We start from the raw sequence: 14,210 nt of genomic DNA, 5'->3' as shown, positions 1-14,210 counted from the left end.
CCGTCAATGGGTGCCGCCATGTATGGGACAGCAGGACCCTGCATGCATAGTGCGCCTGTCCTGATGCCTTGCCCCAAGCAACAGGGAATGTGAGGCTGAGCCTCATTTCCCCCATCAGCACCTTGATAAGCACTGCTGATGTCAGGAACGGCACATCGAAATCCTCTTCTGCACTGTGAGGAGATGCTACGAGCCTGCCTACCTTACCTTGCTACCTTGCCTTTCTCTCCTATATCCTGTTCCAGCCCTGCTGCCCCTGCCTAGACTCTTGTCTTCTGGCTTCTCCCTGCCTTCCCTTTGCCTGGCTTCCTTTTTGCCAGTCAGCTCTCAGTACTCCTACCTTCTTAGAGGTTCCTACCCAGTCGCCATCTCTCTATAGATTCCGCATTATTCCTGCGCCACTACACCGGGCGAAGGTTGCATTTCGTGGCGTTGGGATTATACCGGTCTGGTGGCCATCTGGAAGGGGAGGCTTCAACAGTGCCAATCTACCAGGCCAGGGACGCACCCCGGGATCCCTGTGGATGACATCAGAAACTTCCGGACCCGACACCCAGGTAATCAGGTGCCGCAAAGAAAGCGCCGCGAAGAAAGCAACACGAGGCTCAGCTTAACAGGCTTCTAAGTGCTGGAGCTGGTGTTTTGTAGATGCTCCTGCCATGTCTCCTGGCTGTACCCCTGAATAGAAGGTTGTTTTGTGGGTTTCTGATGCAAAACGGGCAATCATAATGGAAAGACAAACCTCTAGTAAATACCCACATGTGCAATGGCAAAGGAAGCATTTTCTATTTAAATAATGCAGGTGCAGGCTTGGGAGAAAACCATTCTCCTTTGCATTAGCAGTTGCTGGACAAGAGAGGGGTAGCATAAATTAGGTTCATCCTGTCGCGGATCCGCACCTGTTGACTAAGGGGTCTCTCTGGATGTGCTAGTGTTTCCCCATAGCGTATCTTCCCCTGAATCCCCAAAAGACACTCAAATCTGTTGCTGAGTTTTGGATCGCTAGACCTTATGCATTTTGAAAGATGTAGTCCTGAATATTCAGCAGTTTCTAATTAGTTGCTGTTAGGGTGGCCTACTTTACAAAATAATTTTTCAGGACACTTTAGATGTGGTAGCGCATCAGAAGGTGCCTGCAGTGTGCGCGGTTCCATGTGGTGTCATGGGGAGGAAGGATAGCTCAGGGACAATGTGTTTGTCTTGGAAGCAAGACAACGCAGTGCAACACAGGTTTGAATCCCGATCCTGCGCTTAGAAACCACTCGTTGGTATTTAGCATGTTATAAATTAACACTTATTATTTATTATTATTCACGCCCTGCCCATCCACTTTTTTGGTTATGTTTTGGCAGATGATATTTTAGCACATACACAGCACACACAAAAATGTAGGGGCATTATTCATGCAGGACACTCAACTGTTAGAGCTCTGCCCAGACCCTGTGGGGCAAAATATATGCAAACATCCTAATTTGCATACACACTGACACCAACGTAAGTGTCGAGATCCAGATCTAATGTTGAATCCCTGGCGTCTGAAAACACAGAGGATCTCCTTCAAGGAAAGACTTTTCTCCAGAGAGCGCGGCTTGCAGGGTGCAAAAAACACCTGTCAGGCCAGGGGCTCAGGTAAAAGGCCAGGCAGCAACAGAGCTAGAGAGGGAAAAAGCATACACAATTACTGATCAGAACTTTGTTAGAATGCACCAACCCCTCTGTCCGTGAACACACTCCCCAACTCTTACCTGTAGTGCGTAAGATTCAAACCTGGGACCTACTTGCGCTACACTGGCCAAGTATAGCGTCTTGGGAATGCCTCGAGTGGAAACAGAAGAAGTAGCTTGCAAATCCACCAGTGAAGTCACATAAAGCAGTAGGGTGAAGAAAGAGAACAACCTGACCCGGGGCGGAACAATAACGCAGCTAATTCACCTCCACTAGGGTGGTTGTCAATCCACAGTAATATCCCAAGATCCGTTAAGCAATGTCCAGAATCCGTAGGAAAGGTTAAAGTTCACAATCCGTAGAAGAATGTTCAGTGATCCGTTGGGTAGTGTCCAGAATGTCTGTATCCGGGAGGTAAGGAGCTTGATGTGGAGTAATCCAAGGAGTAGTGTAGACGGGCCGTAGCAAAATTTGAAAAACCGTTAGAGGTTCACAGCACAGTATGACCAGTAGCAGAGCTGGTGGGGGAAGAAAGGAAACAGCAGAGCGTGTGGAAACCGTGCGAGCAGCAGCAAAAGGAAATGCATTGCGTGCTGTGTCGTAGGCAGGCAGCGAGGCTGAAAGGTATGCAGTGTGGAATTGCTGAAACGTCAGAGATAGCTCAGTTGCTTGGTGCAGAAGGAGAGCACTGAAGGAGTGAGTGAGAAAGGAACCATGTACCAAACGCAGGGACAAAATCCAAAGCATAGTCCAATGCAGCGGAACCAAGAGTCAAAAGTTTGGGTAGTCGGTCCTGGGGTTGGGGAGCCAGCACTGGGGAACCAAACCAGGGGGGAGTGAGGAGGAATCCAGGGACAGGCGCCCAGGGTCAAATAAGCCGGGAGTTCTTTGATAGCAAAAGGTGAGGAAAAGAAGGAAATCACGGAACGCAGCAACCTTGCCCGGCGTATGCAACGGTTAAGGAGCGTCGCCTGGCAACCATGGGGAAGCTATATTCAGGTGCTTCCAGGTCCTGTTGATTAAGTGATGACGTGACGGGTCTGATGAGGGCTGGGTGCAGGTGTTCATGGGGATTGTGGTCCTCTGCCTTTGGGTAAGACGCCAGTTTAACAGCCAACGGCCCATCAAGGAAGGGTGTGCTAGCAACCCAGGTCGCATGATGGGGCAGTTCCAGACAATAAGTGACTTCACAGAAAGAGCACTACAAGAAAAATCACCAGTCTTTGATAGTTGGAGGCACCAAGGGAAGTGACATTACAATAAGTTGCCATGAGGAAGTTGAGTGTCAAATATGAATTACACTACTATTATAGTTATTATATATGTCGCAACACTACAGCTATTACACCATGAGTGAGGTTTTTATTTCATAATAGCTTATAATAACATAATAGTATAATAACATAAGCTATGAACTGAATCGCTTACAGGCACTCCAGATAAGACACTGCGATTAAATGATTTGCCCAGGATCACACACTTTGGTTAGGGGTTGAAAATGGGATGTGGCCAATTTAAGTAGGTGACCACATATCTTCCCAGGTTTACTTGATACTGGCAAGGGCCCTTCCAAGTTATAAACCCTTCAGGCATACAAGGTACAGGAGAAAGTGAAGCTATCTTAGGATTTGGGTCTTTGTGCGACTGTGCGGAGTGAGAAACCTGAGGGTATTTTCACTCCTACTCCCCTTGGATCCTCTGCGCAGGTGGCCAGGGAAAGGCCATCACTCTTGGATCCTGGCACTGAGGGTCAAGAAGTGAGGGAGGATCACTTGGGTGGAGGTTCCTTGAGGATTGGGCGTGGGGTGCCCTTGGGTGAGACATGGTTTCACCTTTTCCAAATGACGACCAACCTAACCTTTCCACAACCTTTATGGGCTATTAGAAGTCAGTTCCCCTCATTTTTCCACATGTAACACTTGACCGTACTGGGACGAAGAGACCACTAAGAGCAGTGAAGATTATACTTTTTCAAAACTTTGGTACTGGGAAAAGGAGATGCCTGCTAGGAGCTGTAAGGCTCAGGCATGTCCATTTAACTGTGGTCAGGCATGGCTAATTGGACATACACTCCTGCTATCAGGTCCCAGCGCCCAAATCCTGCAGGAGCAGACGAATAGCCCACCAAATCCCTCAAACCAGTAAACCCAACAGTCAATTGTAACAACTATTGAGTTAACCAGAATGGGGGAAAGGGGATTGGAGAACCTCACAAACGGTCAGGACTTCTCTGGCTCCTTCCTCTCACTCTCTGATGCTCTGGAACTTTGGATGTCCTGCAATAATACAGCATGGGTTAACTTTAAATCACTTTACACCAACATAGAAATATTCTTCCCAGTCCTCTCTGTTACCCGACAGCCTCTGCTGAGGATATTTTAATTGTATTTGAATATTCTTTTTACTCTGGTCTGTCTTTTCTGCTTAACCTTAGACTTTCACTGTCTTTTAGCCAACATAGCTCACTTGCATAACTTTCACATTCTTCAATAGTTCATTTGCTCCACTGTGTGAGTTCTAAATGAATATTTCTTCAGCTATGCTTGAGTTTCTTATTTAGTTCAGTTAATGTGCTAGACAGTCCTCCTGTTCAGCTCTATGTAAATACTCACTACCCTTTTGTACTTTCTCTAATTCCTTGCTTAATGTATTGATAAGAAAACCTTTTTGTATCAGTTGCATTCTTGGAGAATTATGAAATATTCATTCACGACTGTGTGCTGACCATATTCTTTACTCATGTAAACGGCTCAGTCTCTAATCGGCTGCTTCACTTATTGTACCCACAATGGGACCCGTGTAAACAACAGCAAACTTCCACGCTGGATTTAATTAATAAAATGAATTCCTTCACGCCACGTTCTCAAACTCAATCGGCTCCTCAGCTGACGGTCTTGAAGGAAGGCGCACACATAAACAAAAATGAACCCGTAACGGTTGAAAAATAAACTATAACGCATCGAACAGCTGTTAAGCCAATGTGACCTGCTGTAACATACACTTGCTTCCTTATCTCACGTCATGTTGCGTGCGTCGCTATGTACGCTCCTCTAAAGCGACTGCATTCACACGACGCATTGAATTAAAATTGCAATGCTTGAAAAACAAAAATGAAATCACGCGCGCGAGCTGGTGCAATGTTCCTTGCACTTCTAAACAGAGGAGAAGGCACACGGGCACAAGTAAACCAGTTAGAACGCTAAATTGAATTCGCAACAAATTCCTTATTTAAAGAACTTAACTTTAAGTAGTTTCTATAATACAACTTGCACATTTTTCTTCCTCTGACTTGGAACAAATGGTGTACTTTAAATTCTTATTGAAATTTTAACTTGAGCTTTACTGTAAACTGGTCTTTGTTTCTATAACTTAGCTGAGATGTTGTCTTTGGCTCTTCCTGAAGTAATCTTCCTGAATATGTGGTCTCAGTGGTTTCTCTTGTTTCTCTTTCTGTTTTCTTGTCTTCCTCTGGAGCTCTTGAACGCTGTGACCACTCACCATGGGTTCTTGAATAAAAGGCAGTTTAGAACCTCTCCTGAGGTTCAAAACTGCATCACTGTTGCATCACAGTTGTCTGTAGCCAATCATTGCTGACCAGGAAGTTGACCATCTTGGATTGGGAGAACTGCAGCTGACTAGCATTAAGTCAAGGAAAAAACTATGAATTCAACCTAAATCAGCAGTTTAGAAGTCTTAGAGCCCAGGGACCTGACCCTTGCAGCCTCTCAAGGGATGGTAGGTGCATAAATGGAGACGAGCCAGAAAGGGAAGAAGAGCGGGACAAGAGGACCAACGGAGAGAGCAGCAGCAGACCAGAGTGAGGAGGCAACCATGGTGGGACAGGAGACCAATCCAAGATGCCGGCCACCATCCCAGCGGACTTGGGGGACCCGATGTGAGTGGGCCGTGTGATTTCCCCAAGCCTCCTGACCCCAGATGAGCAGCAGGAGCTGCTGTGGAGTCGTAGCCGAGAGAAGGCTGCCTGCGTGCCCACAAAAGCACTGAAGCGGTCGGTGTGTGGAGAGCGGAACAAGGCAGGCGAGCAGGGCTCACAGCAATACATTTTTCCTGACTTCAGAAGCAGAAGGAAGTTGTGGGAACTACCGCAGAGAAAGCACAGAAGACCGGTGATTGCAGGGAGGGCACAGAGGCACTGAGGTGCTCCAAGAGGACAGCAAGTGAAGAACTGTCTGTATTAATGAAACAACTTCATGTTTATTGAATACCAAACTAATGGGAAACTTATCTTTGAGCAAATAAATGCCTAATGAATACTGAACTAAATGGAAACTTAACATTGAAACAAAAGGCTGCATATTGAATATCAAACTGAATAGAACCTTAAACCTGAACAATAACAGTGCACATTAAACACTGAACTGAATTAAACACATGTTAAACAACGATCTAATTCAAACATCAAAGTCAAGAGTATTAAAGGTGGAAAGGAGCCAAACAGTGAACTTTTGTGAGTGAATGCAGTGCGGCAAGGCTACAGTTTTGCAAGAGGTTTGGAACACATGATGGCAGGGCCAAAAGGCTAATGAGGAGAAGCCAGAAAAGTGCAAGAACACCCACAAAGCCTAGAGGTCAATAAAAGGGACTAAGTGAAGGTGACTTGGTGCACAGGAGCAAGTACCAACAAACCTGTGTATGTGTGCTGAGGAGTCCTGGGGCCACGGTTGCGCGACCTGTAATGGGTGGACCATGCAGTCTAATAACTGCGCCTGCGCCTAGACCAGTGAGACCGAGCAACAGCCTAATGAAACCACTGCATACGAACTGGCGAAGTGGGCCACAAAGAATGTCAGGTTGACCGGGTGTTTTGGTAAGACTTTTGTTTGGAAAGACTTTAACAAGTATAAGTGGCAGGGTTGAAGATTTGGGGAAGGGAACCTTGAGACTTAAATGAACCACCCTTGTTGTCTTGAGAACAGAGTCTCAAGACCCCTTTTGCTTTTTGATTGTGCTACTTGAAACCTGGGGAAGGGAACCCCAAGGATTGGTTTTGAACTATATTGCCTTGAACTGGAAAAAGGTCAACTTTGATACTTTTTCATGGAACTTTCTTATGCTTGGGGAAGGGGAGCTGAAAGTGAGCTGTGAGCTAGGAGGTGCTCAGAGCTTTGAGTTGAACACTATTTCTTTAAATTGTGACATCCCTACATATTTGTTAGTTTCTGTTGTGAGGTCAAGGATAGGTCTTGGACACAGGCAGACTTTAAGTTGAACTCTGACTCAGACTTTCCTTAGTTTCGTTCAGGTAGGGAAATCCCATCTTAACATAGGGCAAGTAAGTGCTTCAACCATCCTGACATTTAAGTTAATAAAGGCTTTTGTTTGAACTTCAAGACTGTTATCTGTGTCTAACTTCATGATGCCTTCACATTGGGGTGATTTTAGTTTTTCCCCCTTAACTATAGTTATGCAGGAAACCAGCAATGTCTTAAAGCAAGATGGAGAACTATCATTTAGTAAGTGATTGGGTGGAGGCAGTAGATGACAGCATGAGGTAACCTGGAACCTTCTTGGAAATTCTAAACTGCCTTTCATCTGAGATTTCCCCAAGAAAGGTCGGAGCCGTGAAAGCTCCTGGAAAAAGCAACTAAAGAATCCTTAAGAACTTGAAGATTGGACAGAAGAAGATCCTGAGTTAAACCAGAACCCCTCAGCTAAGTGACCCGTAGTATTATTTTCATGCTGCATATTTGTAAATAGTGTATAGGAGCAGCAGTACCAGTTCTAAAGTAAGCCGTATATGTATTAAGAACTGTTTATTCAACTAAGCGTGCTTTTAAAGACATCTCCAGGAGAGCTTTACAATCACCTTTTGATCGGTTGCAGCGTCACAGGTTAAATATCTTTATCAATCGGCGAGCGGCTTCGGTGAACCTCTGTTGTTAGAGCTGAAGCGTGAGGCTTTAAAGAAAAGGAACCTATTACACGTGATGTTTTACGGCTGCATGTCAACATGTACTTTGTTTCCAACTGCAGTTGGCATCTAGGAAATAAGCGTGTTTGTTGTTTTGGGGTGCATGGAGTAGTAATCAAGCTACGGCTTAACAAGTGCGTTAATTTCTGAAAGATACGCTTGTGGATGGAAAGAATGCTGTATTGATGTGCGCTAGGCATGGAATGCAAAACTTAAAAGCTGGGAAGCGCGGAATCTGCAGTTAATGTGCAGAATGTAATACTGATGCGCAGGAAAGCATAGAGCCTGAAACCTATGCGCGTTATGTGCAAACTCGTCAGAAAAGCAACCCACGGTGGCAACAAGAAAAGCAGAACAGATGATGCAGCTAGAGTGGTGAAGCCTTTCTATTGAAAATAAAAGAAAGGGAAAAGAACACATACTGTGAATGAAGCTATTTAGGGAAGGAATCTCGTACAGAGGAAGCAAAGGAGCAAGAAAGAACAGTCTAAAACATTCTTAAGAGAATTTTGGACAGTGAAAGCTGAACAGTTAAGGAAGCAAATAAAAGAAAATGAGTAGAGAGGTTTTCTGTGAACTCGAAGTACAGCATCACAGCTTCTAGAGGAGGCTTTCAAGTAACTGGGGAAAAGGTCAGTAACAGAGTGAGAATTGGCCAGAATTGCAGTAAAGAAAGTTAGTAATTCTTGGTTGCCACTTGTTGTAGATCCCATTACTGAACCCAGGCAGTCATGTGAAGAAGGAAAGGAGTGGATAGGAGGGAGAGGGGAATTCAGAAGCAAACAAGACGAGATCAGCGATATGAGTTTTTTAAATTTTGTTCTAATCCCTTTTTCCCCTTTGAGGTGTCATTCCTGCAGTGTTGTAATCACTGGGAATGGACAGGTATGGGGAGAATTGTGGGGCTATCATCCTTCCAAGCTCGACCTCTGCAGGACCGGTTAAGCTGGGACCTCACAGATATCAACATTTATTAAGGCCTTGTTTATAGAAATGCCTTGAAAAGAATGCACACAACATAAAAACGAGCATGTCACACTAAGCTAACCGTACTTTATAGAAATTGTCATAAAACGTGAGCAAAATGAGTATGGCTTTAGCTTTATTTTCCCCAATCTGCATGGAAGGTCACAGTGGCATCAAGCAAACTAATGTGAGACAAAACAATATCACTTGAGTTTTAAAACCATAGTCTTATTTCAAACACAGCATGCAACATTATGCATCATTCCCATTTCTAATCACCCCATTCACATTGCCTAAGAGACAAAAATCCCTGCTAATAGTCCCCCTTGCTCCCATTAATAATGCCTAATAGCTCCCATTGTCATACTCTATTAACACAGAGCAACCTGTTAAGATGCTGCAAGCATACAGAGAGAGCCGTTCTGTGATGTCTGGAGCTCCAGCCATCACACAGAAGAGTGAGCTCAGAACTGAAAAGGCTTTTATCAGGCTGGGGCTGAGGCAAAGACTGGACTTTTGGCATCCCGAAGAGCGTGTCAGCAAATCGCGCAACAAAACCCATCAATGCAGGTAAGCTCGCAAAATACAGGGTGGTTGGCCACCCTAGTTGCTGTCTCAGAGGGTTTGGGAATAGTTCAAGGCTGGTCCTGTCAGTCCTACTCTAAGGCAGATCGGGAACTGGATGCAATGTTTGTACTGTGACTTTGTCAAAGGCCATACACAACAGCTCGATATATACATCTTATAAGAATGCACATAAATGCAACACACCCAATTCCAGACAACTGGTTGAATCGGATTTGTTCCTCTTTGTTCTGTTGATTTCCGGTGCTGCTATATGTAATGGAAACCTAGTCTGCTAAAATGCATGTGAATGAATTCAGATCAAATCCAGAACGGTGTTGCACAGAGGATAAGGATAGTGTGTGTCTACTGTAGACCCTTGCAAATACTGGCCCCAGAAATCAACATGGTAGAGAAGATCAAATCAAATTTCTCTGTGCTTCGGCAAGCTGTATACCTTTGCCAAGCAAATACTGCACGCATATCAAACAATTCAGAATATCATCGTTTTTCTAATCTATAAGGGAAAACCTGTTGCACAATTAAACATTTTCAAGAATGGACATTTTCTTCTGCTCTTGGCCTTCCATGCTGGCTGCTTCAGTGAGCAAATGTTGTAATACTGTATAAAATTCACGCTGCTTGCAAATTCTGACAGCCTTGATAAGAAATTGTTTTAGTTTTAGATAGAATCCAAATATTCTCTGGCAGATCATTGTCAGAAAAAAACCTTTTAATTCTAGATACATCATGAGCTCTGTCAACAACTCTCACAATGGTGCAAAATAAAATCTTACATTATAGCACTGTAGGTGGTGAGCAATAACAGCATTGTCAGTTAGATTGGCTGAGGCGTTGCTAGTGGGGACTGGAGGGGCTATAGCCCCGGGTCTTTTAGTTGTAGCCACAGAAAGAAGCTCAGGGGCAACAACCAAAAGGCTAGATGCCCCCCCCCAGAGACCCCCTCTCCCTCCCCCCGAGTCCCGACAGTCCCCACATTAGCGGAGCCCCAGATCTTTTCCAGACCTAGCAACACCTCTGCCGGCTGGGCTGGCAAAAGGCCCCTATAAGATGTAGACAGCAGCTCTCCAGTCTGCATAAGCATACATGCCTGAGGATTCGAGGCGGATGTCGGGGAATAATAATCAAAGCAAGCAAATCTATTAAAGATTCAACAATGGGGAACTATTTGCTACCCATTTTAAACATGGATTTAAACACCTCTGCTGACAATATGTGATATAATGTAATGGCAAGGAAAAGGTACACCTAAGGCAAATGTGTGGTGTACCCAACAAGATTCAATGACAGAAGATAAAAGGTACTAACCTCAAGGCGGATAAACTTCTTAACATTGACTGCCTTGCTGGCCTTAAAGTGCACCATGAGACCATACTCTGCACGGGGGCCGATTATTCCCTGATCCTGAGACACAGAAAAATCATCGCCCAGGTTCTCCAGGCCAGTGATCCGCCAGGCAACACCCATTGGCGTGGTGTTTCGCAGAAATATGGTCTTTGTATCCTTTCTGTGGACAAAAAGGAAAAATACTATCGGAATTCAAAAACAACAGTAATATCGCTGCCAATTTGTCAGACCCTGATCAGTGTAGCTTGCTACCTAGATTATTAGTTCTGGTAACCAACAGAGCAGGATCTAACCTGCACAGTAAGACCTTGCACACTTAACTGTGATCTGTGCAGCAAGATCATCACAGAGAGCAGGTTTCAATTTTGCAACCAAAAACCCTACATATCAGATTCTAACCTGTGTAGCAAAATTTTGTCAAAATGTAGCTGCTTGCGGTCCAGTTCCACCTCTGGTCGCACTCCTTGGCAGCTGATCCTAAATATGACAGGTTCAGGGTTCTCTTTAATGCAGCACACCACGCTGTCTTTGATTACACCGGGAACAGTTGGATATGCCCAGAGACTCAGCTCCTAGAAGAACATGAAAGGAACAAGGATACAGTTTGTGCTCAAGAAATTGGCATGTAAAATTAGAGATAAAAGAAACTTCATACAACCAATAAAAAAAAACTCCAAGTTTGTCTGTAGGATGGATGGATTTAAAACTTATTTTCAGATTCTTGTTGGTAGGATAGTGACAGTGCAGAATGTATATCTTATTAAGACTGAAACCTTATAGATCTTGGCTCCTTTCCTGCATACATACAGCAATTACAAAGCCCACAAATCAACAGGACGACAAGAACGGAACCAAACACCTATAGTTGATCACACAGCTCGGCTAGGTTAATAAAATACCTTCCTGGGAACATCAAGATCAAACTGAGCATCTTTTCCCAAATTGGACCACATGGAGGGCTGGGTAGTTGTTGCAAAGTGCATGCATAGAGGCCCAAGTTGCTGCCTTCAATGTCTCATCCAAAGGCACATATCTTTGGAGCACCGCCAATGTTGCAGTCACTTTGAGCAGGTAAGTAGACATGCTCTTAAGAGGAGGAATATTGCTCCAAGTCCACACAACACAATCCAGGGAGCAGTGAGCTCTGGTTGTCTTAGATGCTTTCAACCGTAAATGTAGGTGGCAAATTATCAGAAGACCATTGTTCCTTCCTACAATACAAGTACAACTTGAGCACCCATGGACTGTCCAGTGTAGGCACAGTCTGCTCAGCAACTGACAGATTCTTAGAATAAAGCTTTTACGGCGACCTACTGACCTATATGAAACTCAGAGACCACCTCACAAACAAAGAAAGGATGCATCTACAGCACCGCTGCCTTTATCTACATTTCAAAAACTGTTTGGATGAAGAGAGCCTCTGCAGTGTTGTGAAATCGCATGCGTTTTTTCAAATTCATCCCCCGGGGCCCAGCTGAAGTCATGTTTTTAAAATGCTTATGAGTGATAGTTAAAAGAATGACATTCAAATTACATTATAGTGGGGAGGTAATAAACTTTTTTAAAAAAAAAAAAAAATAGTGGGGAGGAAATATGTGGTAGGAGTTCATTAAAATGCCTTGCAAGCACTCTATTGGACAAGGAAAGAATTGCAGAGCTACCTTTAGGTAAGTCACAATAGCTGATAGATTAGTTCTGCATGAACGCAATATGAGGCCAGGCGGGATTAGGTGTGTGGGGAATGATAAAATACAGGCCACAAACGCTTTTTGGGGTGAATGTTTTTATCCATGCCCCAATTACATTTCTTTGTCTATTTGCTTGAGAACTGGTTGACTACTGTTCTCTATGGAAAGGCCCAAAGACCACATCCTCAGGGACCACACTGCCAATACGGAGATGATGGGAGGCAAATGAGGTCCTTCCTTTGAGAAAGCCGGTCAGTCCTGAATGGATGGGGCTACAGAATGGATGACATCCCAAGAAGGTTAGAGAACCTGAAACCGTAAGGCCACTGAGGTGCATCTCAGCTTTTGAATGACCTTGGGGAAGAGTGTGGAGGTGGCAACACGTACAGAAAAAAACCTGTGTCCTAAGGAAGGAGAGAAGCATCTCCCAGCAAGTCTGCTTCATGGTCTCTCCAAGAGGCATGGGGGACATTATCTGTTTTTAGTGACAAAATGTTAAGGCAGTTTGTGTCCCAAACTCTGTTGAGGATACTACAACCACTAACTCTAGGGGGAAGGATAATACCTGAAAAGAAAGTGACACCAAACCTCTTATTGTTACTTGCTTTTCCATCAGAGTGCGAGGTCCTACACACTTTCCAAGTGCTCTAGGGCATTGGTGTTGCTGCTGTGCTGCTGCAGCCTCCAATGAGAGGTAGGTGCTTTTGCCCTTCACCACGGCACCTCCTGGACACAAAAGAAGAATTTTGGGGCGATTTATGAACAAAAAAAAGAAATTTGATTTTGAGCGCCAAATGCTTTTAAACATAGCGCATTTCACTGCGCTTCTGGGCAGTCTCTCCCTCTTCATCTGTCGACTGCTGCAGGGTGTTCTCTTCCTTTCATGACATTGCCTGCATTGGCTCTGTCCGGTCTCTATTGGCCCTCTTCCTGCTCCCGCCTCCACTGCTATGCGGATGACACCCAGCTCATTTTCAGGCTACCCTCAGCCACCTCTTCTCCCTCTCTCATCTCAGACTGTCTGTACGTCATCCAGGAGTGGTGTGCCGCCAATGATCTCTGCCTTAATGCCAGTAAGACAGAGATTCTCCTCATCAGCACACCCAATCCCTCCTTTCCTGTCACTCTCTGGCCGGCCTCTCTTGGCCCTCTTCCTGCTCCCACCTGTGGGGCGAAAAACCTGGGGGTCATCTTCGACTCCACACTCTCCTCCTCTCCTCACATCTCTGACATCTCCAAGAAGTCACACTACCAGCTGCACCTACTCAGATGTATTCTTCCTTTCCTCGCCTTCCCCAGAAGCTCACTGTCTCCAGAGCTCTGGTTCTCTCTAGGCTGGACTACTGCAACAACTTTCTAAATCTGCCTGATTCTACTCTCCGCCCACTGCAACTCATCCAGAACAGGACTGCAAGACTTGTCCTTGGCCTCAAGCCCAGGGATCGTATCTCTGCAATGGCTCCCAGTGGCTGCCAGGATAAAGTTCAAAACCCTCTGCATTGTCCACAAGGCTTTCTGGGTTCTGGGGCCTCAATACCTTCAACTCTCTCTTCCTAAATATCTTCCTTCTTGATTTCTTTGCTCATCCGCCTCCAACTCCCTCAGGGTCAGTCGCTTCTCCAAGCAACGAGTTGGTGGTAGATCTCTTTCTTCGGCTGGTGCCTCCCTCTGGAACAGCCTCCCTCCCTCCCTGAAACTTGGAGATCATCTCTGGTTCCGGAAGCACCTCAAAACTTTTCCCTTTGCTTTTTCTCCTCCTCTCCCCTGCTGACTTCCTGGCTGAAACTAGATCTGCACTGGTTACCTGGCCACCCTCTATTCTCGGGCCCAGGTCCCCTCCTCCGCCAGTGATACACCTGCACAGCCTTCCTGGCAACCGCTGCACTACAGACTGTTTTCTGTATCCCTACAGTCCCAATACCAGCACTTGATACCTGATGTCTGCACTTACCCTTGCAATTGCCACCTAATGTCTGCACTTACCCTTACACTTGCCACCAGTTGGCTGTACTTTACTTACTTATGTA

General features: G+C 45.2%; 1 protein-coding gene across 1 annotated transcript in view; it reads right to left on the bottom strand.

Annotated features, from left to right (window-relative positions):
* Window positions 1-14,210, bottom strand: part of HYDIN (HYDIN axonemal central pair apparatus protein) — a 3,273,799-nt gene that overhangs the window by 1,004,718 nt on the left and 2,254,871 nt on the right. Inside the window, exons 52-53 of the mRNA XM_069654775.1 lie at window positions 10,895-11,067; window positions 10,457-10,655 (exon numbers count right to left, since the gene is read on the bottom strand). Coding sequence (XP_069510876.1) covers window positions 10,457-10,655; window positions 10,895-11,067 — 372 coding nt within the window. The remainder of the gene's footprint in view (window positions 1-10,456; window positions 10,656-10,894; window positions 11,068-14,210) is intronic.

The sequence above is a fragment of the Ambystoma mexicanum genome, chromosome 1p (assembly GCF_040938575.1).
Source record: "Ambystoma mexicanum isolate Mex_15411 chromosome 1p, UKY_AmexF1_1, whole genome shotgun sequence".
Lineage (NCBI taxonomy): Eukaryota > Metazoa > Chordata > Amphibia > Caudata > Ambystomatidae > Ambystoma > Ambystoma mexicanum.
This window is presented reverse-complemented; position numbering and strand designations above follow the sequence as displayed.